The 24,377-nt window shown below is 69.5% G+C and overlaps 2 protein-coding genes across 3 annotated transcripts; both read left to right on the top strand.

Annotated features, from left to right (window-relative positions):
- Positions 1-496: 496 nt before the first annotated feature.
- On the top strand, positions 497-4,610 carry LOC121084289 (probable beta-D-xylosidase 2; the record flags this gene model as incomplete). Its single annotated transcript, XM_040585617.1, has 14 exons — positions 497-823; positions 938-1,098; positions 1,199-1,358; positions 1,472-1,642; positions 1,716-1,807; positions 1,899-2,056; positions 2,131-2,234; positions 2,329-2,553; positions 2,709-2,794; positions 2,963-3,099; positions 3,275-3,364; positions 3,575-3,783; positions 3,902-4,108; positions 4,211-4,610. Coding segments are annotated over 14 exons (2,415 nt in total), but the record flags the coding sequence as incomplete, so codon positions are not given.
- Positions 4,611-8,120: 3,510 nt separating this feature from the next.
- MAP7D1 (MAP7 domain containing 1) lies at positions 8,121-23,830 on the top strand. 2 transcript variants are annotated; one of them, XM_040588495.1, is made up of 18 exons: positions 8,121-8,263; positions 14,821-15,492; positions 15,635-15,703; positions 16,400-16,563; positions 16,872-16,986; positions 18,671-18,781; positions 20,306-20,428; positions 20,572-20,714; positions 20,836-20,969; positions 21,064-21,323; positions 21,399-21,573; positions 21,639-21,798; positions 22,083-22,187; positions 22,316-22,369; positions 22,482-22,539; positions 22,671-22,788; positions 22,862-23,064; positions 23,154-23,830. In XM_040588495.1, the coding sequence occupies exons 1-18, from the start codon at positions 8,209-8,211 to the stop codon at positions 23,162-23,164; spliced, it is 2,730 nt and encodes a 909-aa protein (XP_040444429.1). In that variant the 5' UTR covers positions 8,121-8,208; the 3' UTR covers positions 23,165-23,830. The 2 variants fall into 2 exon arrangements, with proteins under 2 accessions (XP_040444429.1, XP_040444431.1); XM_040588497.1 differs by lacking the exon at positions 18,671-18,781.
- Positions 23,831-24,377: the final 547 nt, after the last annotated feature.

Below are 24,377 nucleotides of genomic sequence, written 5' to 3'. Positions count from 1 at the left end.
CACCAGGTGGGTCCCTGGCAGCGTCCCACGGTGCCAAGCTGGCCAGGCAGCAGGGAGCGTGCATGGGACCCATGCTGGCGCCAGGCTCCGTGGCCCTTGTCAAAACACAAAACGAAGGCCTTCCTCTCGTCACCCCGGGCCCCAGCTCCAGGACAGGAGCAGTGACTGGGACCCCTCTACGCCCCAGCCCCAAGCAGAGGCTTGAGCCCCGCCGCAGGCAGCCCCACTGCAGCCGGGGCCACCGCGGGAGCTGGTTTGGCGGCACCGGGCAGCTCTGCCGGTTCCCTCGCAGCTGTTCCCGTGCCCAGAGGTGTCGGGGCTGGTGGGAACCGCCACACCGCGACCGGCCGCCGCTGCGGAGCCGGGGCCCGGCCAGGACCCGCCGCCCTCGATGCAGACCCCGGCGCACGGCCCCCCCGCGCCGGCTCTGGCTGCTCGTTCTCCCGGTGCCTCCCGGGGCAGGGGGAAGCGCGGCCCCGGCCCGCCCCGCCCCGCCGCGCCCATCGCCCGGACCGCACTCCGTGCCGTGCAGTGCCGTGCTGCTCGGTCCCGAGCCGTGCCGTGCCCTGCCGTGCCGCGCGGTGCCGTGCCGCGCCGTGCCATGCCGCGCCGACCCGTGCCCCCGGCCCGAGGAGCGGCCGTGCCGGGGCTCCGGGCCGCCGCCGTGCTGCTGTGCGCGGCGCTGAGCACCGGGCCGGGCCGGGCCGAGCCCTCTCCCTTCCCCTCCCCCACCCCGTTCCCCTTCCAGGACCCAGCGCTGCCCTGGCACCGCCGCCTCGACGACCTGCTGTGCCGGCTGAGCCCCGCCGAGCTGGTGCTGCAGGTGAGAACAAGGCGGGGCCAGCCCCGGACCCCCCCCCGACCCCCCCTGGGACACCCTCGGGATCCCCCCGGGACCTCCTGACACCCCCCCGTGCTCAGCACCGCCTGCCTGCAGGTGGCAAGGGGGGGTGCGATGGGGAATGGCCCCGCGCCCCCCATCCCACGGCTGGGCATCGCACCCTACAACTGGAACACGGAGTGTCTGCGGGGCGACGCCGAGGCACCCGGCTGGGCCACAGCTTTCCCCCAGGCGCTGGGGCTCGCCGCTGCCTTCAGGTACCAGCACCAGGGCACCCAGCAATCCAGCCGGGATGGGGCGCCCGGGGATTTGGGACATGACCCGCCATCCCCCAACACCCCCGTGCTCTCCCCACAGCCCTGAGCTCATCTACCGCGTGGCCAATGCCACTGCCACCGAGGTGAGAGCCAAGCACAACGTCTTTGCTGCCACTGGCCGCTACGGTGACCACACAGGGCTCAGCTGCTTCAGCCCCGTCCTGAACATCATGAGGCACCCGCTGTGGGGCAGGAACCAGGTGCCAGCACGGAGGGGTGACCCCAGGCTGGGATCAGGCCACACAGGATTGTGGCTGACCGGTCCGCGGGGTCGCTGCGGGTCCCAGCAGTGACCCACTTGTCCCTTGGCCAGGAGACCTACGGGGAGGACCCGTTCCTGAGTGGGGAGCTGGCCCGCAGCTTTGTGCAGGGGCTGCAGGGCCAGCACCCCCGCTACATCAAGGCCAGTGCCGGCTGCAAGCACTTCAGCGTGCACGGTGGCCCTGAGAACATCCCCGTCTCCAGGCTCAGCTTCGATGCCAAGGTGAGCGCAGCGGGGCCAGGGGCCAGCTGGCAGCCCCCCAGGCACTGACCCCTCTCTCCCATGGCGCTTGCAGGTGCTGGAGCGGGACTGGCGCACCACCTTCCTGCCCCAGTTCCAGGCGTGCGTGCGTGCTGGCTCCTACAGCTTCATGTGCAGCTACAACAGGTACCGAGCGCGGTGGGGGCTGCACGGCCTGGGCTGCCTGCAGGGTGGCCGGTGCCCAGCAGTCCAGGCTGCCCCATCCCCTCTCCGGCAGGATCAATGGCATTCCCGCCTGCGCCAACAAGAAGCTGCTGACAGATATCCTGCGTGGCGAGTGGGGGTTCGAGGGCTACGTGGTGAGCGACGAGGGGGCCCTGGAGCTCATCATGCTGGGGCACCACTACACGCGCACCTTCCTGGAGACGGCAGTCGGTGAGCTTGTGGGAGGGGTGTGGGGTCCCTGGGCATCACGCAGCCATGATGGGCCACTCTCACCGGTATGGCAGCCTCAATGAACGCCGGCTGCAACCTGGAGCTCTCTTACGGCATGAGGAACAACGTCTTCATGCACATCCCCCAGGCTCTGGCCATGGGCAACATCACGCTGCAGGTCAGCCGGAGTGAGCGGGGCTGGGGGCGTGGGCAGGGAGCCAGGGCTGCCCCTGCCAAGCACAGCCAAGGTTTTGGTACTGGGGTCTTTGCAGATGCTGCGTGACCGGGTCCGGCCCCTCTTCTACACACGTATGCGGCTGGGGGAGTTCGACCCCCCAGCCATGAACCCCTACAGCACCCTGGGCCTGAGCGTTGTGCAGAGCCCTGAGCACCGCAACCTCTCGCTGGAAGCTGCCATCAAGAGCTTTGTGCTGCTGAAGAACGTGCGGGGGACGCTGCCCCTCCGGGCCCGGGATCTGCCCGGCAAGCGCCTCGCGGTGAGCACCGTGCACGGGGGTGAGCAGGGGGACATGGTGACCCAGAGGCTGCTGGCTCCGTACCCCGGGCACACAGGTGTCCCCTCCTTTGGAGATGCACAGGCTGCGTGGCACAGGGCTGCCAGAGCCCACCCTCACCCCTCTGCCCTCTGCAGGTGGTGGGTCCCTTCGCCGACAACACCCGGGTGCTGTTCGGGGACTACGCACCGGTGCCGGAGCCACGGTACATCTACACTCCCCGGTGAGACAGCGCGGTGCCGCCGTACATCCCCGGTCCTGGGCACTGCCTGGGGCTGCTGCTGGAGCTGCTCAGCCCTTTGCTTGGGGGCTGGGGCAAGGGGGGAATTCCCAAGGTGCCCCAGCCCTGGGGCACAGCAGCCCCCCTGCCCTCTGCTCTTCCCTGGCGCAGGAGGGGGTTAGAGATGCTGCCGGCCAACGTCAGCTTTGCAGCGGGCTGCCGTGAGCCGCAGTGCCAGCAGTACTCACAGGCAGAGGTGGTGGAGGTGGCAAGGGCAGCCGACGTGGTGGTGGTCTGCTTGGGGACAGGTAAGTGGGAGCGAGGAGGGCGCCGGGTGGGCACTGCCTGGGGAAGAGGAGTGCCCCAGTGCTGGGGTGGCACTGGGAGAGGAACGGGTCCCCATCGGCCCCCAGGGTGGTTGGTGCCCCATCCGCAGTGCCCCAGGCAGCGTCTTAGGGGCTGTCCCTTGGTGTCCCCATGCAGGGATAGATCTGGAGACAGAGGCAAAGGACCGGAGGGACCTGTCCCTGCCGGGCCACCAGCTGGAGCTGCTGCAGGACATCGTGCAGGCAGGTAGGGGCTCTGCAGGGCTTGGTTCCCACGGGGGCAGCATGCTGGTGCCTGGGGACTGACCCGTGTCCTGGGGGTCAGGGCCAGCCCACGGGAGCTGGGGTACAGGGAGGGGGTGCACAACCCCCCAGGGTGTTCCACATCCACAGGGCACCCCAGAGCCATCCAAGTGGCACCAACGCGGGGCTCTTGGTGACAGCTGTCTCGTTGCAGCCGCCGGGCGCCCCGTCATCCTGCTGCTGTTCAACGCGGGGCCCCTGGACGTGAGCTGGGCGCAGGCGCACGAGGGCGTGGGGGCCATCCTGGCGTGCTTCTTCCCTGCCCAGGCCACCGGCCTAGCCATTGCCAGGGTCCTGCTGGGTGAGGCAGGGGCCACCCCAGCCGGCAGGCTGCCGGCCACGTGGCCCGCAGGCATGCACCAGGTAAGGCAAGGGCAGGCAGCAGCACCCATAGCCCTGCCCTGCCTCCATGGCTGGGGGAGCCGTGGGATGCAGGGCTGATGCTTGGCTGTGCTGCCCAGCCCTGCCCTGCATCCCACAGGTGCCACCCATGGAGAACTACACCATGGAGGGGCGGACATACCGGTACTACGGGCAGGAGGCCCCACTCTACCCCTTCGGGTACGGGCTGTCCTACACCACCTTCCGCTACCAGGACCTGGTGCTGAGTCCCCCAGTGCTGCCCATCTGTGCCAATCTCACTGTGTCTGTGGTGCTGGGGAATGTGGGGCAGCAGGACGGCGAGGAGGTGAGCGCAGCTGCTCCATGGGTATGGATGTGGCTGGGGTCCCCCCTGCCAGGGGTGCAGCCGCAGGGTCTCGTTGGCACTGACTCCTGTCCCTCCTGGCAGGTGGTGCAGCTGTACCTGCGGTGGGAGCAGTCATCCGTGCCGGTGCCCCGCTGGCAGCTGGTGGCTTTCCGCCGTGTGCCTGTGCTGGCTGGCCGGGAGACCAAGCTGTCCTTCCAAGTGGCGGCCGAGCAGCGTGCCGTCTGGGCACAGGACTGGCGCCTCGAGCCTGGCACCTTCACCCTCTTTGCTGGTGGGCAGCAGCCGGGCCAGCAGACGCGGGTGCCTTCGGAGGTGCTGAGCGCACAGTTCACTGTCACCGGCGCAGCCCGGCCCCTGCGCGGGTGCTAACGGTGGGGGCGGTTGTGGAGCCATGGGGTGCTGGTGGAGGGGAGGGGCACGTGGCGTCCCACGTGCCGTGGGGAGCACAGTTGTCTGCCTTGCAATAAAGTGCTGGGTGCTGCTTTGTGGTGGCTGCATGGGGCCCCCGTCCCGTCACCCCAGGCGCAGGGCTGGCTGCCTCCCCGCAGCAGGACGGCAGTGACCTCGCCCTGCCTCGTACTTTCACCCTCCTCCCCGTTCCTGTCCCACCCCGGGGTGCTGCTGCAGCCCCACACCCTGCCCATGCCCCACGCCGGCCGAGGGGCAGCAACCACCTGGGCCCTGGTGTGCCCCAGCCGGTGCATGCCTGCGCCTCCCGCTCTATTTATAGCTGCCAGGGCTGCTCCAGCGCATTCCCTGTGCTGGGCGGGCAGGGAACCGGCAGCGCTGCCTTCATCCCCAGCCTGGGGGGCTCAGTGGGCCAGGGGCTGGCCCCTCTCCTGCCCAGGCAGGATCTGTCCCCAGGAGGGTGGCAGCCGTGTGGCCAGCTGGCAGGGCCAGCGCGAGGAACAGGCAGGATGCCGGCAGCGGTATGGGCAGAGATGCAGCCAAGCCCCGCGCTGGCCAGGGGGATGGATCCAGCCCTGCAGCTGCTTGGGTGCTGCGGGGCCGGGGTGGGACGGGGGTCCAGCAGCAATGCTGGTGGGGAGCGCAGGTAGCCAGAGCCAGGCAGGAGCTCCTCGGGACAGCGTTGGAGCGCTGGGATCTCCTTCAGCCCTGTGGCTGGAGGCCAAGGTGGGGCCGTCCGGGAGCACATGGGGCTGCCCAGATCTGACATCATGACATCAGGACACTAATTACAGATGCGGCCTGGGGTAATTACAGAGCGGGTAAGAGCTGCAGCAGGGCAGGGCAGGGCAGGGCTCAGCCCATCGCTGGCCCATTTATCACCTGCACCCACGGGGGATTGTCCTGCAGCAGTGGGGCTTTGTGGCTGGCTGTGATGCTGGCCCCATGGCAAGATGCTCAGGGCCGGCAGCTGCCGCAGCACACTGCCAGCAACAATCTGGTGCCCCACGCCCCCACTCTGGGGACAGACCCTCGCCCCTACGTTCCCGCTGGGTCACTGCCCCATGCCTAGTGGGGGTCAGCAGGAGTATTTTGAGGGCAGGTGTTCAGATCAGCCCTTGTGGCCCCAAAACTGCCCTGTGCAGAGCAGCAGGGTGGGAGCAGCTTGGGGTGGGGACAATGTCCCGGGGCTGGAGGAGGGAGGTGTGGGGCAGAGGGGTGAGGAGCGGGTGGGATGGGGTGTCCCGTGTGGTACTTTGCCCGGAGATGCTGGCACGGTTTGTTTGCTGTCCTCATTCCTGTTTGCACCCAGTCTCCCGCAGCGTCAGCTCCCGCTGGCAGGGCAGTGGCCAAGCCGTGGCTGTAAATGCCCTTTGATTTTGGGGTGCTTGGCACCCCATCAACTCCCCGCAGGCAGTGTCAGGGCAAAGTGCTGGGCACACTGTAGGTGCTAGAGGCATGGCCAGGCCCCAGCCCACCGGGTGCAGCCCCCTCCCCAGGCCGGTCCCAGGCTGAGGAGCACAGGGAGCTCTGGGGCATGCAGCTGCTGGGCGGCATGCTTGTCATGAGCTCATTGAATTTTCCATCTGCACAGGGAGGGCGGCTGTTCCCGGCACTGCGGGAACAGGGTGGCTGGACCCAGGAGCCCCGCTGCGGCGGAGCAATCGATTGATGCTCTGCTTGTTGTATAAGCCCATCGACTCAGGCTGGCATGGCAGCAAGGAGCCCTGTGCATCACTACCCGCACTGGGAGCACTGGCAGAGCACAGCTGCAGGCCCTGTACACCTGCAGTTGCCCCTTCCTCACTGTGCCCCTGCTCCAGGCTGGCCCCACGGTTGGAAGTACCATGGACGTGCCTGGACCCGCTGCCAGGCTCTCCTGGAGGCCTGGGATGCTCGTCTGCTCTGCACAATGGCCCTGTGAGGCAAAGGGGCTTTGGAAGCTGCCTGCCAGCACCCTCACAGCAGGTCACAGGGCAGCCCCGGCCCCACACTGCTGGGTCCCTCGAAATAAGGGGCTGTGGGGCTGCCATAGCCCCATGGGACGCTTGGCCACGCCGGCTGTGAGTAGGGCTGTTCCCTTTCCTGGGGTGTCCCCTCTGTTTGTAGGTTCACTGGGACACACTCCTGTGCCACGTGTGCTCCTGTCCCCCACCATACCCCAAGGGCCTCACAGCTCCCGGGGCTGTGGCTCGGCCACGCAGCATTCCCCGGCAGGGAGTCAGCCGGTTGTGGCTGCTGAGAGGTTTGGGGCAGCCTCTGCTCCGGCTGAGCCGGGCCAGCAGCCGGCGGGTGGCAGGGCTGGGGGCCACGGGGAGGTGATGGCTCAGCCACAGCTTGGAGCTCTGGGGCGTTTGGGCTGGTTTGGGGTGTATGGCCACCCCTGCAGCGCACTGAGTGGGGCCGCCCTGTCTGCTGAGGAGCCCTCCTGCCCGCTCCCTGTCCCCTGAGTCAGAGGAAAGAGCTTCCGGAGGAGAGGGCTGGGATTTTGGGAAACCTGTTTGCCTGGTAGGTGAGGGAGGATGGGTGGCAGGGGATCTCCTGGCCCTGCGGTGACATCATCTTCCAAAGAGGCATCTCTGATGGGCGCTGCCTGCAGAAAAACGAATCTGTTCATCAACACATCCCTGTGAACCCAGAGATGGGTGCTTTGCTGGATGCCTGGACCAGGCCAGCTGTCCGGTGAATGGGGACGTGTCCCTGACTCCTGCTGTCCCTGCAAAGCCCTAAGCAGCATTTCTCCCCCCACCGCCTCGGTTGCTGCTGCTGCTGCCCACATGTCCCCTGCCCCTGGAGGTGCTGCTGCAGCAGGCGGGCACCTGTGCCCGGGCTGCGTTTGCTGGGGATGCTGTGCGGGGCAGGGATGGGGGGCATGCTCCTGGCCCACCCCTGCTTCTTGCAAGGCAGAGAGGAGTGTCACCCGCGGGTGACTGAGCCGCGGCCTCCGCACCCGTCCGCAGTGCAGGGCAGGCCTCATTATCTGCCTGTTATCGAGGCAGGAGGGGCTGTGTGGGGGCGAAGCCCTCACCCCCAGGAGCAGGGGGGTGGCTGCTGGCAGTGACTAAGGCTCACGTGTGACGGGTGGGTGGGTGGGTGGGGGAAGCAGCTTTGAGGGTTCATCAGCAGCCGAGGTGGGGCTCCAGGATGGGAGATCCATGTTTCTTTGGGGTGCCTGGAAATCGGGCAGCTGCTCCGAGCAGCGCTGGCAGTGGCACCGGGCACGGCGAGGGCAGGGCGGGCCGGGGGTGTCTGCTGCAGGGCCAGCGCTTCGCAGGTGACCAGAGCGTGCTGAAACGTGGGGAGTGGGAAGGGTGGGTGCAAGCCCCGAAACGTGGGAGAGCAGGGGCTGAAGCAACGCTGGGGGGTGCTGGGCGCTGCGGGGGGGGCAGGCCTGAGGCCGCGGCGAGGGGCGCGGGGTCCCAGCCGCGGCGGCGGGAGGGCAGTCGAGCCCCCCCCGGGGATGGGAGCCCCGGGGCCGGGCCAGGGGCAGGGGAGAAGCGAGTCGGGCCAGAGCAGCCCCCGCCCGCCCGCTGCCCCCAGCCCGCGGGGCTGCGCGGCCGGGGCCGGGGCGGGGAGCGCCGTGCGTCCTCCCCCGCCGGGCCGGGGGGAGCGGGGCGGCGCGGCGCGGCTCGGCACGGCTCGGCCAGCCCTCTGCGCCTCCCCGCCACGCCATGGAGAGGAGCCGCGCCGGGCGGGAGCCGCAGCCCCAGCCCCAGCCGGCCCAGGGTAAGGCTCGGCGGCGGGGACCGGCTCCGGTAGCGGCGGGCGCCCGGGGCCCCCTCCCGCACTGCGGGGCCGCGCCGGGGACGGGGAGCGGGATGCGGCCGCGGGAGCCGGCGGGGGGGTGCGGGGCTCGGCGCGGGGGTGCGGGTCCGGCCGGTGATGCTGCGGAGAGCGGGGCGCTGCGCCGGGCCCGGGGGCTGCGGCGGGGCCGCTCGGGCGGCAGAGCGGGGCGGGGGCCCGGGGAGGCTGCGGAGGAGCCGGGGCGGGTTGGGGGTGGGGGGGGACCCGCGGCCGGAGCGTCTTCCCGGGAGGGACAAAGCCCGGGCACGGCCCCTCCATCTTGGGGTGGGACGGAGCGGCGCAGCCCCGGGCCCCGCCGCCGCCGGGGGTGCAGGGGGAGCTGCCCCGGGGGCGCCCTCCCGGGGACGGCCCCGCCATGGCGGGGGGGGCCGGGGCGGCGGCCTCTGCCCTTGCCCGGGCTCTTCCCCTCCAGCCGGTGGGCGATGCCGGGCAGGGCCCCGCTGCCGCGTGCGGTCCCGGGGCTCGGTGGGGGGTGCCGGGCGGCCCTGCCGCGGGGGGGGTCCGTGCCTTGGGAGCGCCGGGGTCACCGCCGCGGTCCGAGCGGAGGAGGCTGCCGGGGGGGCGCAGGCGCTGCCCCCCCGCGGGGAGCGGCAACGCGTCCCGGCCGGGCCTGGCCCCGGCGCTGCCCCGGGATGAACCGCTGGCTCCCGGCTCGGCCCGGCCCGGCCAGGCGGGGCGGGGGCTGCGGCTCGGGGCCGGGGCTTGTTTGGGCTCCTTCCCGCGGGGCTCCGGCCCGGCGCTGCCCGGGCCCGCCCGCCCCGGGCGCGGGGCTGTGACTAAGCACGGTCCGTGCCGGAGCCGCTTCCCACCGATGGAGGAAGAGGAGCCGCGGCTCCCCTCCCCCCACCCCCGGCCCCGGTGCCCGCCGCCGCGCCGGAATTCCCCGCCCGGGCCGCGGCAGGCGGGATGGATGGGTGGGTGGGTGGATGGATGGATGGGTGGGTGGGTGGATGGGTGGATGGCTGCCGGCCCCCGGCCTTGCCACAATGCCCTTTACCGCCGGCTCTCCGACAAACCGGCGGCGGGTCCCCAGCGGCGCTGCCCGAACGGCTGCAGACATATTGTCTGTGTCCCGCTCAGCGCCCCCGCAGCCCGCCCGCCCGCCTCGGCCTTCCCCTTCCCTCCGCTTGGCTCCCTGGGCAGGGTGGCCAGCAGCCCCCAGCCTGTTGCCCCCCGGGTGGCTCGGTTCCCCCCTGCCCGGAGGTGCTGGCAGCTCCACCGCCAGCGAGGATGGTGCTGGGGCAGCGTGTCCTGCTCCGAGTCCGTCCCTGATCCCTCTCATCTGGGTGACCCACGCGGCAGGGCGGCCCAGGCTGCTCCCTGTCTCGCTACCCAGTGTGGGTCAGAGCCCCCTGGCCGCCCTGGTGTGCTGTGTCCTGGCCACCAGTGGGGATGCGATTTCACTCCAGGGATCAGGACCCACCGCGGTGTGGGGCAGCTGGTGGTGTTGGGGGGGGCAGGGGAGGGGTCGCAGAGGGCACATGGGCCAGGGTGTGGAGGCGCCAGGTGGGATGCTGCCCCACGGGGGTGAGGACCAAGACAGGGAGCAGGCAGGGCTTGGTTCTTATCTGGGTTTTCCCTGGCTTCTCCGGCCCTTCTCCCTCCAGCACAGCGGAGAGGGAGGGTGCAGGGCGAGCTGGTTGCCAGCCAGCACCTGTGTTTGGGAGCAGGCGGCTCGGGAGCTCTCCCAGCGCGGGGACGCCAGCAGAGCCACTGCTGCGAAACCGTCAGAGCAACGTGATGCAACGTGCGGAGTGGTGATGTGACAGTCCCGTGGTGCCATGTCCAAAATAGTTAGCACAGCTTTTGCTTGTTGGAGGGCTCCGCGCAGGGACAGGCAGCAGCACAGGCAGCCTCCTGGGAGCAGAGCTGGATCCTGCACGGCCCCAGCCCTGGTAGGTGTCTACATCCACGTTGCGAGGCTCAGGACCTGTTTTTTGGAGGTGCTGAGCTCCTGGCTTCCAAGAGGCCGGATCCCAGTGAGCACAGAGCCCCATGTCGTGCCTTTGAGCCAGGTTCTGTTTTTCCCAGCGTGATGCTAGCAGACAGGTTTTTGGGAGCACGGCTGGGCTGGCTGCCCTCGGTGCTGGCGGCTCCGCACGGGTCGCCCCAAGGACGCGGGCACCTCCTGTCGCCACTGCTGGCGCTGCCCAGATGGATGTCAGGCAGGTGCTGTCTGCCCCTGCCCTTGCTCTGTTTGGGGCTGTGCTGTGACTGCAGCCAAATGGAAAGTTTGCCGTGGGGGTGCCAGGGCGCAGCAGCAGATCAGGCTCTTTCCTTCACATGTATTTTAAATGCCGGAACCCCCCCCGGCCCTGGCGCTGATCTGGCCACGAGATCCCATCTTCCAAGTTCCTCTTGTTGCTCTTTGGCTTGGCACGCCACTGCTGACTCGGTGCTTGCTGCAGGAGCTTGGTGGACTCTGCCACAGCCCAGAGGCTGGCACAGTGCCCCCATGGCTGCCCCCACATGCCCCCGTCCCAGAGCCATGGCAGGGCACAGACCCTGGGAAGGGAGGCTGGATCCTCCATGCTGTTGGGGCTGGGCAGCAGGTGCAGCCCCCTGCCAAACCAGCGCTGCCAGGAGCAGTGGCAAAGGCAGTGTGGCCCCAGCCAGGTGGGCAATGCCCTGCTGTGCCCCTTACTCCTGCCTGGCACCCACCGTGGCCATCTGCTTGTGCCATCCTGGCTGCCCTGCTGCCTGTGCCCCTCCTGCCCGGCTCCTGCCTGGCCCTCGAGGCCTGTCCCCGAAGCGGGGCTGTGGGCAGCGCGTGGAACACCGTGGGACGATGCCTGACCTGCCCCAGCGCTGCCGGCTGTGCTTTGCTGGCTCTGAGCCGGTAGGGAGAGGAGCCAGCCTCAAGCTACAGCACCCATACTGCCTGGGGCCAGGGTGTGGGCAGCAATGCCATGGGACCCCCACCACCGGGGACAGGGTGCCATTGCTGTTGGTGGCTGCCAGGGTGGCACTGGCCAGCCCCATGGTGCGGGGCTGCTGGCGCTTGCTCTGTGCATTGCCCACAGCTCCCTGTCCCTGCATGTGAGCTGGGGCCGAGGGTGTGCGTCAGCACTGCGCGCGCGGCTGGGACATGCCAGGGACGTGCCAGGGATGTGCCGGGGACGCTTGCTCACTGTCCCTATCATCCAGGTGCCGGGGGTGTGGGGGGGAATTCCGGGGTCTGAGTGGGACAGGGCAGGGCTTGGCTCTGACGCATGTCTGAGATGTGGTGGGATCGGGGTCAGCGCTGGGGCTCCGAGCATCCCCTGGGCTTTGAGCACCCCTGTGCACCCCACAGCACTCTGGTGGCCTCAGGCAGCTGCTCTCCTTGCCCGACACGAGCACCCGCAGAGCAATCGCAGCCCCAGGGCCACAGCTGCCTCCCCGCTCAGCACCAAGACCTGTTGGCAATGAGGAGAGGCCCCGGGGGACTCATCCTTCCCTCCTCCTGCACGGCCGTGGGGCTGCCATCAAGGTCAGGGGAGGCAGCTGGAAAGCAGTGTCACCGGGAAGGGCCCGAGGGTGCATGGGTGTCCCCACGGGCTGTGGGGAGCAGCCCTGCAGAGCCAGCGGTGGCTCTTGGCGCTGGGCTTTCCCTCGGGATCTTGTCCTTGGGCATCGCAGGGACTTGTGCAGTGGCCAGGGTGGCCGGGGTCTGCCAGCTGGGCGCTGACACCAGCCTCTCTGGGTGGCTTTGCAGTGGTCACCAACGGGCCCCCGCTGCACCCGCCAGCCCTGCTCTGGTCCCCTCCCAGGGCAGGGGTGGGCCGTGCCGGATGCCCCCCGGCTGGGGCAGGCACAGCACGCGGAGCAGCGCATGGTGGGCTGTGGCCGTGCCACAGAGCGGGAACATGAGGATACGGTGGATGGGGGAGCTGAGGTTAAAGCAGGCGGGTGCTCCCCGCTGCGTCCTGGTGGGAAGCACCCTGCGGGGATGCGGACGGACAGTTAACGAGGGCTGCTCGCCTTCCGACCGGAGCACCCTGCGGGGCCTCGATGTGCTCTCGCTTCACGGCACCAGGAAATTTGCCTCTGCCTGGCTGAGCATCCCAGGCCATGTGCCACGGAGCAGCACCACACTGGGCAGTGCTGGGCCGTGGGTGCTTGGTGGCATGGGTGCTGGTGCCACATGGACCCGTGGGAGGAGCTGGGATGGGCTGGGCAATGCGGCATCCAGAGCAGCACCTCACCCCAGGGCCATGGCCCATGGCTGGGCGCATCACTGTCCTGGTGCTGGCAGCGGGGCCAGTGCCGTGCAGGCTTGATTGGGCTGGGGGCTGTAGGGGAGCCGTGCCTGCATGTCTGGGGGGCTGGGGAGCTAATCCCTGCGGAATGCCCCAGCCAGGGGAGAGGGGACGCCCGCACTGCCTGGGCGCAGGCAGCGTTGGGTTTCAGGGCAGCTGCTGCGCTGGAGCAACGACAGGGACAGATGGCGGCAGGGCTGGCCCCAGCCGCGCATGGGGGTTTTGGCTGTGCCCGGCAGCCTTGCCCTGGCCATGGGTGCTGCTGTCCCTCTGGCTGGTGGGGCGGGATGGATCCTGCCCAGGGCTGCGCCTGCGGCTCGGTGCCCAGTGGCGCAGGGTGGCAGGAGGCACCTGCCATCCCCTGGCACTGCTCCCTGCGCATGGGGGGCTCCAGGAGGTATTTCCATCTGCTCGGAGGCATCAGCCTGGCTTTGAAACTTTCCCTTGGCTGGTGACCTCGTGGGTAGCGCCCGGCTGTGCCACCGCAGTCCTCCCGGGGGTCACCTCTCCCAGCTGGGACACACGTGGTGCCACTGCGGGTATTGTCCTTAGAGCAGGTGCCTGTAGGTGCCGATCTGGGGCAGCCCTTGGGGGCACAGGGTGGGGGAGCCCCCAGCTGCAGCGCCGGCACCTTCCCAGCCATGCGTCAGCCTCACAACCATCTTGCCAGGCGCAGCCATGGGAATGTGGGATGTGCAGGATCGGGGCCAGGGGATGGGCCGGCTTCCTGCGGCAGAAAATACCCGGAAGGCTGCCGGGGTCTGCGGGGGGGCCAGGGCTGGCTGTGTCCCCCGTGGAGCCTGGGGTGGGTGAATCCTGCTGGCATGACCCCCAGCCTGGGTGGGGGGCTGCAGCAGGACCCCCAGCCTTTCCCTGGGCAGGCAGATGCTGCTATGGGTGCTGGGGGCCCATGGGACCTGGGGTGCCCCCGTGCCTGCAGCGCAGCGGGCGCTGGCGGTGCCTGCCCTGGCAGCCTGGGCCTGCCCCGGCTCGGCGGGTGCAGCGTGGGATGGAGGAGCGGCGCCGGCCCGTGTTTGCAGAGCCCACACTTTGCCCCTCGCCGAAGATTGTGGAGAGCTCTGCAAACACGGCCGAGCCTGGTGCATGACATCACCCCGTGGCGAGAGCTGCTCGCCGGGTCCTGTGGGTGCCGGTCACTGGTGTGTCCCCCACCCCACGCCGCCGGACCTGGGGCCGTGCACTGCAGCGGTGCCCGTGGGGCTGGAGCTGGGTGCCCGCAGCCCCACCATGGATTGGGCATCATTCCCGGGCAGGAGTGACGGCACTGCCTGCTGCCGGGGGTCGGGACGGTGTGTTTGCAAAGGGCTGGTTGGTGGGGCTGGGGGGGGATCACTGCTGCTGGGCACCGCCGGCGATCCCAGCACATCCATTGTTGCAGAGGACATGCGCTGCGGCTTCGCAGGGTGGCTTGTGCCCTGTCCCCAGCGCTGGCGCATACGGTGGTGGGTGTCCCTTGGGGTCCGCTGGGGGCTGGCTGGGATGGGGAGGGGGTGCGCAGGCACCGTGCCCCTGCCTGCCCCACGGCGGGACGGTGAGCAGCCGGCCCCACACGAGGAGGGGGTTGTTTGCTGGTGTTGCCGCAGCCTCGTGTGCATTCCTGGGCCATGAGTTCATGGCTGCGTGCGCCCGCCGTGGCATGGCGCGCGCTGGGGGACATGGGCTGGGGCGGTGATGTCAGGGCCCGCGCCCATCCTGCCCCCGGCTGCGCCGCCAGCACCCGCGGAAGCGGCCCTGCATCCTCCGGGGAGAGCAGCGCGGAAGCTCGCAGGTCCCCGTCCCCACGTGGGGTCTCTGCCCCACGTCCCCCCCACGGCAGGGCCAGGGCGGCAGCTGCCGGGGAAGAAGGGCGGCTTTGTGGCGGCGGTGCCTGGCAGAGCCCCGGCCGGTCCCTCTGTGCATTGTGCACCCAGCGCCTGGCACCTGCCATAGGGTGGCCTGGGTGCCCCCCAGGATGGGGGCAGCAGCAGGGCTTGGGCGAGGGTCCCACTGCCTTCCCCAGGGGGACCCCGCGGCCATCCCCAGGGCCTGTCCCCGGCCCCTGCAGCCAGGGACAGCCTTGCTCCCGAGGGCTGCGTCTGGGGGACAGGGCTGCACCCCCCGAGCACTGTGTTTGGGGGGGACAGGACTTCACCCCCTAAGTGCTGTGTTTGTGGGGGATGGGGCTGCCCCAGACTCCCCCAGTGAGTGACCGTCTGTTCTGTTCTGCCTGTGTTTCAGGGAAGCCACCGTCCCTGATGGGAGACAGCGTGCCCCCCCCGACCTCGCCACCCCCCTCACCTGGGGATGCCCTGCAGGGAGAGCGCACCCCCCCGCAGTGTGATCGACCTGTCCCTCCAGCCGCCATCCCCTCTAGACAGCCTGTCTCGCCCATCCCTCCAGCCGTCACCCCCTCCGAAAAGACCGTCTCGCCCACCCCCGCAGCCGCCACCCCCTCCAGGCAGCCCACCTGCCCCCCAGCTGCGATGCCCCCCTCCGAGAGCAGCACCCCGCAGCCTGACCGACCCAGCCCTCCAGCTGCGACACCGGCCGGACAGCCCGTCTCCCCCATCCCTGCGGCTGTGGCCCCCTCAGCAGAGAGCGTCCCCCCATGGCGTGACCGGTCACCCCCTGGGCCCCCCCAGCCCCCTGTGATGGAGCACCTCAAAGAAGAGGCATCGCCCCACGCTGCCGGGCAGCCGGTCCCCGTCCACGCTGCTGCTGCCCCCTGCCCGGCAGAGACGCCGCCCTGTGGGAGTGAACCCCCGGCTGCTGGTGAAGGGGCACCCTCTGATGCCAAGAGACCCCCAGGCAGTACATCTGGGCCCTCAAAGGACGTGCCCCCCCGGAGCGACCGGCCCCCACCAACTGCAGCCTTGCCAGCTCCTGCTGCCAGCCCCAGGCCCAAGCAAGGTGGGTGCCCGGGGGGGCCAGGGGTGCTCCGGTGATGCTGGCACGCTGCGGGTGCTGCTCGATGCCTCTGCCCAGCTGGTGCCAGCGCAGCACTGGGGCTGGGGGGGCCGGGCGCTGCTCTGATGGTGTCTCCCCGCTGCAGATGCCCAGAAAGCCCAGGCAAGGCACAAGCAGGCGAAGGAGCGGCGTGAGGAGCGGGCCAAGTACCTGGGTACGGGGCTGGTGGAGTAGGGGGGGGCCATGAGGCCATGGAGCCCTCCGGCGCGCACTGGGAGGGAAAGTGGTTGGCGGAGGCGGGGGGTGGGGAGGCAGGAGCTAAGGAGCTTTGCGGGGTCATGGGCAATCCCATTAGTTGCCATGAGCTGAGCCCGGGCAGGATCTGCTGTGCTGGTGGCTCTGCTCCCCCAGCACGCTGCTGTCTCTCCCAACACACCAGCGCCCTTGCTGCCGCACCTCCCCGGCTGCTCCCCGCGGTCTGGGTGCCCCCCAGGTGCATGGGTGCCCCCCGGTCTGTGCGGGTGCCACCAGCCCAGCGCCCAGCTCTCCGGGGTGCAGGCAGCAGCAGCAGCTGCAGGCAGCCCCGCAGCAGCTCGGGGCGGCGGGTGAGTGGAGCCCCTGTGCCGCGCATGGGGCCTCCTCGTCCCCGCGCTCTTTCCACCCTCATTCCCCCATTGTTCGCCGGCGCGGCTCGGCGGGCTCCCGGCCTCCCTTTTGTCCTTGCCCAAACCCCTCCCTCGTCGGCCGGCCGCGATGCCGCCTGCCCCGCGCACCCAGGGAGCCCAGCCGTGTGCCCTGGCCGGAGCCAGCCCTCAACCGTGCACCACCGCTATGGGCACGCATCCTGACCGTGGGGCTTGCCGGGGCTGTGCCTCGGCTGTGACGCCGCTGCTCTGGCTCCCTCCTGCAGCCGCCAAGCGGGTGCTGTGGCTGGAGAAGGAGGAGAAGGCCAGGCTGCTGCGGGAGAAGCAGCTGGAGGAGCGCCGCAAGCGCCTGGAGGAGCAGCGGCTGAAGGCAGAGAAACGCCGCGCTGTCCTGGAGGAGCGGCAGAGGCAGAAGCTGGAGAAGAACAAGGTGGGCATGGGGGGTCATAGGTGCAGTGGGCAGGGGGCTGGGGCAACGCACAGGGGACGTGCTTCCTGGGGAGACCTTGTGGCTCCAGCAGCCCTTCGGGAGCTGCCCACTGTGCCCATCCTCATGGTGCAGAGCATCTGCGGTGCCTAGCTCCTTGGGCACACATGCCCTGGCCAGGGTGGGCATCTCTGCCCCATCTCCCTCCAAGCATCCCCATCACTGTGATAGCCTCCTGCCAGGAGGCTCTGCCTGGTCCTGGCCCCGTTCCCCCAGCTGCCGGCCTCACCTTGTCCCTCTCCCTTGGGTAGGAGCGCTACGAGGCGGCGATCCAGCGGTCGGCCAAGAAGACATGGGCAGAGATCCGGCAGCAGCGGTGGTCCTGGGCAGGGGCCCTGCACCACGGTTCCCCTGCGCACAAGGACGGTGAGTGCCAGGTTGGGCGAGGGTGCCCAGGACCCCGCGGCTCTGCCGGCGGCGGGGGCGGCTGGGCATGGCTCTGCAGTGCTCGGTGCAAGGAGAGTGAGACCCTACAAAGGCAGTTCAGCCCCACTGCTGCGGGTCATGCTGCTGTCACCCTGGGCTGTGCTGGGCTGTGCCAGGACCTTATGGGGTCCTTGGCTTGTCCTTGCTCTCGTGGGGCTGGGTGTAAGCTGGAGGCTGTGCGTCACGGTCACTGTTCTGTGCGGGGACGTGCTTGGGGACAGCTCTGGCTGCCTGTGGGGATGCCGTGGCCATGCTGCCCGGGTCTAAGGTGGCCGGGAGGAGTCAGGCATGGGTTGTGGAGCTGTGCAAGGCCGTTGCCATCTCTTGTTGGGGTCTGTGCTGTGGCATGTCTCCTTGTCCCCCAGCTGGGTGGAGGCAGCGCTTGGCCCCTCCAGCTTTGGCGTAGGGGTGACCATGGCTGTGCGTGTTGCTGGGTGCACGTGGCTGTGCTGTGTCGTGCCATGTCCTTGCAGTGGCTGCTGGAGGCTCAGCTGTGCCCACTGCCCCACCGCTGGGGTGCTGAGCCCAGCTGGCCCCTCTCCTTGGGGACACCCTGTGGGGTTTGGTGCTGGGGTTGGGCTTGTAGAGGTCTCCCCTGTCCCCTGACCGCCGAGGGGACAGGGCTGCGCCGGCGGGCACTGGCAGTGCCTGGTGTGTCTGATGATGGGCTGATGACACAGAGGGCAGTGCTGTGCCCTGGGGTCTGTCTGCCCCACTTGTGCCATGGGGCAGCTGCGGCAGCCGCGGCTGTGCCTGGCCGGGCTGTGCGTACCGGTGTGGTGAGCCAGGTGGTGTGTGCCGGCGCCATGTGGCTGGCACCGTGTGTGTGCAGACGTCGTGTGCCCGGTGGTGCCTGGCTGGGCTGTGTGTGCAGGAGCCGTGTTCTGGTTACGCCTGCCTGGGCTGTGTGTCTGGGTGCTGTGCGTCCAGCTGTGGCTCGTGGCACGCTCCGGGACACTGCAGGACAGACCTGTCCATGGTGCAGCGCCTGGCAGGGTCTGGCATGGGGACACCTTCCCCTGCCACCTCCCGTGGGGACGTGCTACCAGAGCTGCCACCGGTGCTCTCACTCGCCAATCTCCTGGCTGCCAACTCCCCTGGCAGCAGCTCCCCCGGCCGTTTTCTCCAGAGGAACCTGGCCGGGACGGAGGGTTCCCCGCTCCCTGCGGGGGTGCTGCCAGCCACCGGCACCCTCCTGGCCACTGCCGTGGTGACCGGGCACCGGTGTGACCGTTTTCCCCTGTCTGTCTGGACCTGCTGCCCTCAGTCTGCTCCCCCAGGCTGTCCGCTCGCCCGGTGCTGCCATGGTCCCTGGCCACCCAGTCCCCAGTTCCCAGGACTGCTTCTGGGGAGACTGGCGTGGCGGGGCGTGGGAGCCACCCTGGCTCCCCAAGGATGAGATCGCTGCATGATCCCAGCATGACCCCCTGGGGCTCGGGCGCCGTGCTGTGCCAGGTGCCAGTGCCGTGTTGTGGCCCTGGACACCAGAACTCCTGACCCCACTCTCTGTGCCGCGTCCTCCCGCTCCTGCCCCAGCACCCCGGCACAGCTGTGCATGCTGCATGTGGGGGGCCCGGCCCTGGCCCCAGGACCTTAATGCCCTTGTGTCTTTTCCCTTCTCCAGGTGCGAGCCGGTGCTCAGTGTCCGCTGTAAACCTCCCCAAACACGTCGACTCTATAATCAACAAGCGGCTCTCCAAATCCTCCGCCACCCTCTGGAACTCTCCCAGTAGAAGTAAGAGCCCTTTGTGTTTGCCCCAGCGCAGGGGGCGCAGCCTGGCCCCCCCCCACAGCGCTGGGGACCCCCGAGGCCAGGGTCCCCCATCCCCAGGCCCTGCCTTGCAGCACGGTGCCCGCGGAGAGAGGAGAAGCCGTTTGCTGTTTGCAGGAGGAGGCTGGAGCCGGGCATTGGCTACTTGAGGCTGTGTGCAGGCTGGGAGGAGGAGGAGGAGGAGGAGGAGGAGGAGGAGGAGAAGCGGCTGGGTGGTGGCAGCCCTGTGGGGCGCCAAGATGGGGACAGGGAGCCCTGGCTCCCTACCCCGGGGCAGCTCAGGTGGGTGCAGATGCAGCCACAGAGTGGGGTTGCCGCCAGACCTCCTTGGGACTGGGCACCGTGCCGGTGCCTGCCACCGTGCCGCCTGTCCCCACAGGCACTGGGAGCTGGGTGCCATGGAGTGCCGTGGGTGCGATGCTGTGTCGGGTGCTGCGAGGTCGTCGTGGCCCTGGGCGAGCTGCCCAAGGCTGCCGGCCGCGCCGGAGGGATGCGTCCAGCGCTGGGTCCGCTGTTGTGTTTCGGGGTTGCCTGGTGATGGGCGAGCGCCTTCCCGGCTGGGTATAAATAGCTGGAGCAGCTGACGCGGGCGGCTGCAGGCGGTGGTGACGCAGGCAGCTCTCGCTGGCCCCGTGCTGGGGGCTCAGCCCAGGGAGAGGCACCCAGGGGCTGTCAGCACTGCCTGGGCTGGAGCAGCATCTCCCTGGGCTGGTGCCAGACCCGGTGCCCTGTCCCCTGCACTGCACCTGTGACTCTGTTTTCTCCCCTCCTGGCAGCAGGTGCTGCTTCCAACCTGATGGGGGACCCCGGTGGAGAGGGGCCGAAGGGCCCTGTCTCTGTGGGTGCTTCCTGCGTGTCTGTGGGGTGTCGGGTGCCAGCGCCATGCACAGTGGGGCAGCCAGTGGCAGCCCTGTGCCCAGCTGAGCTGACAGCGTGGCCGGGGGCCACCGTTCCTTGGGGGCCATGAGCCTGGCCTGGCTCCCATGGCAAGCTCAACGACTTTGGCACAGCTCCCTCGGGGGAGGGCACGCTGCAGTGTTGCTGCAGCAGCTGCCGTGTGCTGGGGACTCGCTTCTGGCAGCACAGGGGCACAGGGAGGCTGCGCGCCAGCGCTGGGCGCAAGGAGAGGGCCAGAGAGGAAGGGGCTGCTCTCAGCAGGGCTGCACCCTGGCACTGTGGGTGCTGCCCACTGTGGATGCACGATGGCTGGGGTGGCTGCAGGGTATGGGGACACCGTCGTCATCGTGCCGCAGCACCGTCCCGCGGGCACCCTGCCCACCTATGCCTGCGCCCGCACAGCCCCTCATCCTGCTCAGCCAGCCATGCAGGGCAGTGGGACCCCCCTCCCCAGCACGGCCGAGCTTTGGGCATTCCCAGGGCTGCGCACGTGCCCCGGGCTTGCCGCAACCGCATGGCTGCTCCCTCCCGGTGGGTGGCCGTGGGGCTGGGGGCTTGGGGGGTGCGCTAATGGCCCCTCTCCCTCCCCAGACCGGAGCTTGCAGTTGAGTCCGTGGGAGAGCAGCATTGTGGACCGCCTGATGACGCCCACCCTGTCCTTCCTCGCGCGCAGCCGGAGCGCCGTGACTCTGGCTGGGAACGGCAAGGAGCAGGGTGAGCACTCGGGGCAGGGGGACGGGGCCACACAGGTCCTGTCACAGGCAGGGGACTGGGATGAGGGAGCCTGGAGCCAGCGAAGAGCTGGTGCCGGTGCCGTGCTGGCTTTGTCCTGACAGTGTGGTTGCTCCCTCCGCCAGTGCCTGTGTGCCCCCGCTCGGCCTCCGCCAGCCCCCTCAGCCCCTGCCACAACCACCGCCTGCAGCACCGCTGCTGGGAGAGGCGGAAGGGGACGGCTGGCAGCCCTGACGTGACGCCACACCGCAGGACCGAGTCCTCACCCGTGAGTGCCACCTCCTGCAGGCACCCCTTGGTGCCAGGGTGGCCGTGGGGCACAGTGTGGCTCCCGGCTGAGCCGAGCACCTGGCACTGACGCTGTCTTTGTCTCTCCCTGGCCGGAGCAGAAGAAGAAGGAGAAGAAGGAGAAGGAGAGGGAGAATGCCAAGGAGCGCAGCGCCCTGTCTCGTGAGCGCAGCCTCAAGAAGCGGCAGTCGCTGCCAGCAGCACAGCCCCGGCTCCTGCCCACGGCGGACAGCAGGTAGGGACACGCCACCATGGAGGCCGCCTGGCCCCAGCCCCACCACCACGGGGGCTGCCCCAGCCCCACTAATGCCGCCTCTCTCCATTTGCAGCCCTGGCCCCAAGAACCGTCCCTCATCCCCTGCCACCCCCAAAGCCCGTCCGGCGTCCCCCAGCCCAGCCCTCAGCTCTCCCCACAAGCCACCCTTGCCCCGCAGCGCCCACTCCTCTCCCAAGGTGCGGGCCAGGGCTCGGGAGGAGCGGCGGGAGCAGGAGGGCCAGGCAAAGGCACGCGAAAGGAAGGAGGAGGAGTGGGGCCCGGCTCCCCCAGCCCTCCCCGAGCCCCCCAAGGTGCCTGCAGAGCCAACAGCAGGTGGGTATGGGGTGCCTGGGGGATGGCGGGGCTGGGGGGACCAGGAGCAGCACTGACGCTACATGAACCATGCAGCCCCCCCGGCCCCTGCAACCCCCAGCCCTGTGCCAGCCACCCCTCCAGGCAGACCCCCGGCCGGCACCACAGACCGGGAGGAGGCTGCCCGGCTGCTGGCAGAGAAGCGGCGCCAGGCCCGCGAGCAGCGGGAGCGTGAGGAGCGGGAACGCCGGGAGCAGGAGGAGCAGGAGAGGTGGGTGCTGCCCCCCTGGCCCCCAGCCCCAGCCCCCCACGTTGCTGAGGGCCCCCTCCCCACAGGCGGCTGCAGGAGGAGCGGGCGCAGCAAGCAGCAGAGGAGCAGAGCCGCAGGGAGGCCCTGGCACGCCAGCGGGAGGAGGAACGGCGGCTGCAGGAGGAGCGTGAGGCCCAGGAGAGAGCACGGGCAGAGCGGGAGGAGACAGAGCGGCTGCAGAGACAGGTCTGGGGTGGCGGGGTGCGGGGGCAAGGGGTTGCAGGGCAGGCAGGGTGGAGGATGGATCCTCCCCAGGTGGAGGGGGAAGGCAGGAACGCTCTCCTGTGCTTCCCACTCCAGCGGGATGTAGGTGCGAGGACCAGTCCTGCCCCTCGATGCCCAGGGTGGTGGGAGGAGATGTGGCGCAGGGCTGTGCTGAGCTGCCCGGGCAGCATGTCCCTACTGTCCCTGCTCTGTCCCATCCATCCCTGCCCTGTCTCACCCGTCCCTGCCACCCCACTGTGCTGCAGAGAGAAGAGGCTGAGGCAAGGGCGCGGGAAGAGGCTGAGCGGCAGCGCCTGGAGCGGGAGAAACACTTCCAGCGTGAAGAGCAGGAGCGGCTGGAGAGGAAGAAGGTGAGGGCTGCGGGCACCCCATGGTGCGTGGCACAGCAGGGGCTTCCCCTGCGAGGGGTCCTGCCCAGCACCCAGGGCAGGTCCTGTTGGCGAGGACTGTGCACGAGCCCCCTCTCTCTGCCCTGCAGCGCCTGGAGGAGATCATGAAGAGGACGCGCAAGTCGGACGTAGCAGACGCCAAGGTGGGTGCTTGTCCCCTGTCCTGAGGCTCCTGGGGACATGGGAGACTCCGCAGAGCCCTCCCACCCATGCCTGGAGCTGCCACTGCCCCTCATGGCTCTCCTCTCCCTGCAGAAGAAAGAGGACAAGAAGGTGGTGAATGGGAAAGCAGCTGAGCAGGAGGACATCTCAGGTGCGTGGCCCCTTCCCATGGCCCGCTGCACCTTTGAGGTCCACGGAGCAACGACCGCGTCCTGCTCCCCCCACCCAGCCATGCTCTGGCCCAGGGCCATAGCTGAGCGGGGGCTCTGCCGATGTCCCCAGGCCACGAGAAGCATGCAGGGCCCGTGCCAAAGGAGGAAGAACTCCCTGAGACACAGACACTGAGCGTAGGGACCCTGGGGGGGCCAAAGGGCCTGGCAGGCGATGGGTTGCAGCCAAGGTGAGCATCGGCGCAGCTGGGGGGGCCCAGGGGTGGCATGGCCCTGGCTGACCTCAGCCCTCCCATCCCGCAGCTCCCTGGCCAAGGAAGTGGCGACCCCGGCATCCTTGGTGAACGGTGTGCAGCCCAGCAAGCATGAGAACGGCTTCTCAGGCACAGAGGGGTCGCAGGAGCTGGTGCTCTCCCACCATGGCAGCAGCCCCAGCAGCATCATCCCCTTCGGTGACAAGGAGCCTTTCCTCAAGCAGGCTGTGGTCAAGCCCCCCCAAGTGACAGGTGAGAGGTGGGAGCTGTGCAGGGAGGCCAGGAGCTGGGGCAGTGCTGTGGCCACCCTGGTCTCACCACTGCACCCTCCCTCTGCCCAGAGGTGCTGTGAGGGCCAGGCCCTGGCAGATGTCCCCGCGGGGCCACCGCACATGTCCCAACTCCGGACACCCGCGCAGAACTGTAGCTGTTGTCAGAAGAAAAACCTCGCTGCTCCCCCCTGCCCGCCGTGCGTGCCCAGCCCTGCCACGGGGGGCCCGGGTGGCGTGGGACCCCGGTGAGGCAGCCACCGGCCCCCTGCCTGTTGCAGGGATGCCTGGTTTCTCTCTTTGTTCTTGTTTTTATGTCGTTGATTGTTTTTTTTGTTTTTTTTTCAAATATGCACCTTATCAGACTGACACCCCCACCCTAGCAGCCTGCCAGAGTCGCCCCAGACGTGTGGTGTAATAATGTAGTTATTTAACTTGCTGGGTACAATGTATGTGAATACTGTAAATAGAGCTCGGCCAGACGCTGGGGATGCTCGCCCGGCCTGGCTGGCGTGGGGCAGGAGGGCTGGGGGCTGCCCAGGGCTCGCAGCCAGGAGGGCCACAGCCTGGCCAGGGGGAGGCCGCTCCCCATCCCCACATCCCCGCACACACCTGCGTGTGCACTGGGTGCCCCTGTGCCGCCGGAGCACATGCCCGGGGCCTGGCTGGCGCCACGCTGCTCTCCGTGCCGTTGTGACAGTGTTACGCATCCGGACAACCTTTGCCAACAATAAAAATGGACAACTGCCCTCGCCTCGCCTCCTTGTGTCCCTGGGGGCAGGAACCCTGCTGTCTGTGGGCAGGTGGCCGTGCCATGGTGTGGGGCTGGGCTGGCAGCGCTCCTGGTGCCCCGGCAGCAGCAGGGCAGGTTTACCCCACCTCAGGGCTTGCCCATCCCGCACTGGTTGTGCTGTCAGCTCCCTGCTCCCTCCCGGGGACGCGGCAGGCTGATCCTGGCTGCCTCCCCACACCTCGGCGGGCCGCTGCCCGAGAGCTGCGCCCTCCCTGGCCCGGCCTCTGAGCCGGGGGCCAAGCGCTCGGGGCCTTGCGGCTACTGCGGGCCGCGGCCTGCGCCGCCGCTCCCCGGCTGGGATGGGGCAGGAAGGGGCGGGCGGCCGCGCGCCCGCACGACCCCTCCAGCGACCGGCTGCGCTGCGTGGTCGCCCCCCTCCCGCGGCGGGGGAGGCACCGTGAGCTCAGACGGGGCGGGAGAAGGCTCAGCCTACAGGCGGCCAGCTGCCCCCATCCCTGCCAGCGCTCGCCGCCATTTCCCTGCCACCACCCTGCCCCTCCCGC

The sequence above is a fragment of the Falco naumanni genome, chromosome 3, assembly GCF_017639655.2.
Source record: "Falco naumanni isolate bFalNau1 chromosome 3, bFalNau1.pat, whole genome shotgun sequence".
NCBI classification, from domain to species: domain Eukaryota; kingdom Metazoa; phylum Chordata; class Aves; order Falconiformes; family Falconidae; genus Falco; species Falco naumanni.
This window is presented reverse-complemented; position numbering and strand designations above follow the sequence as displayed.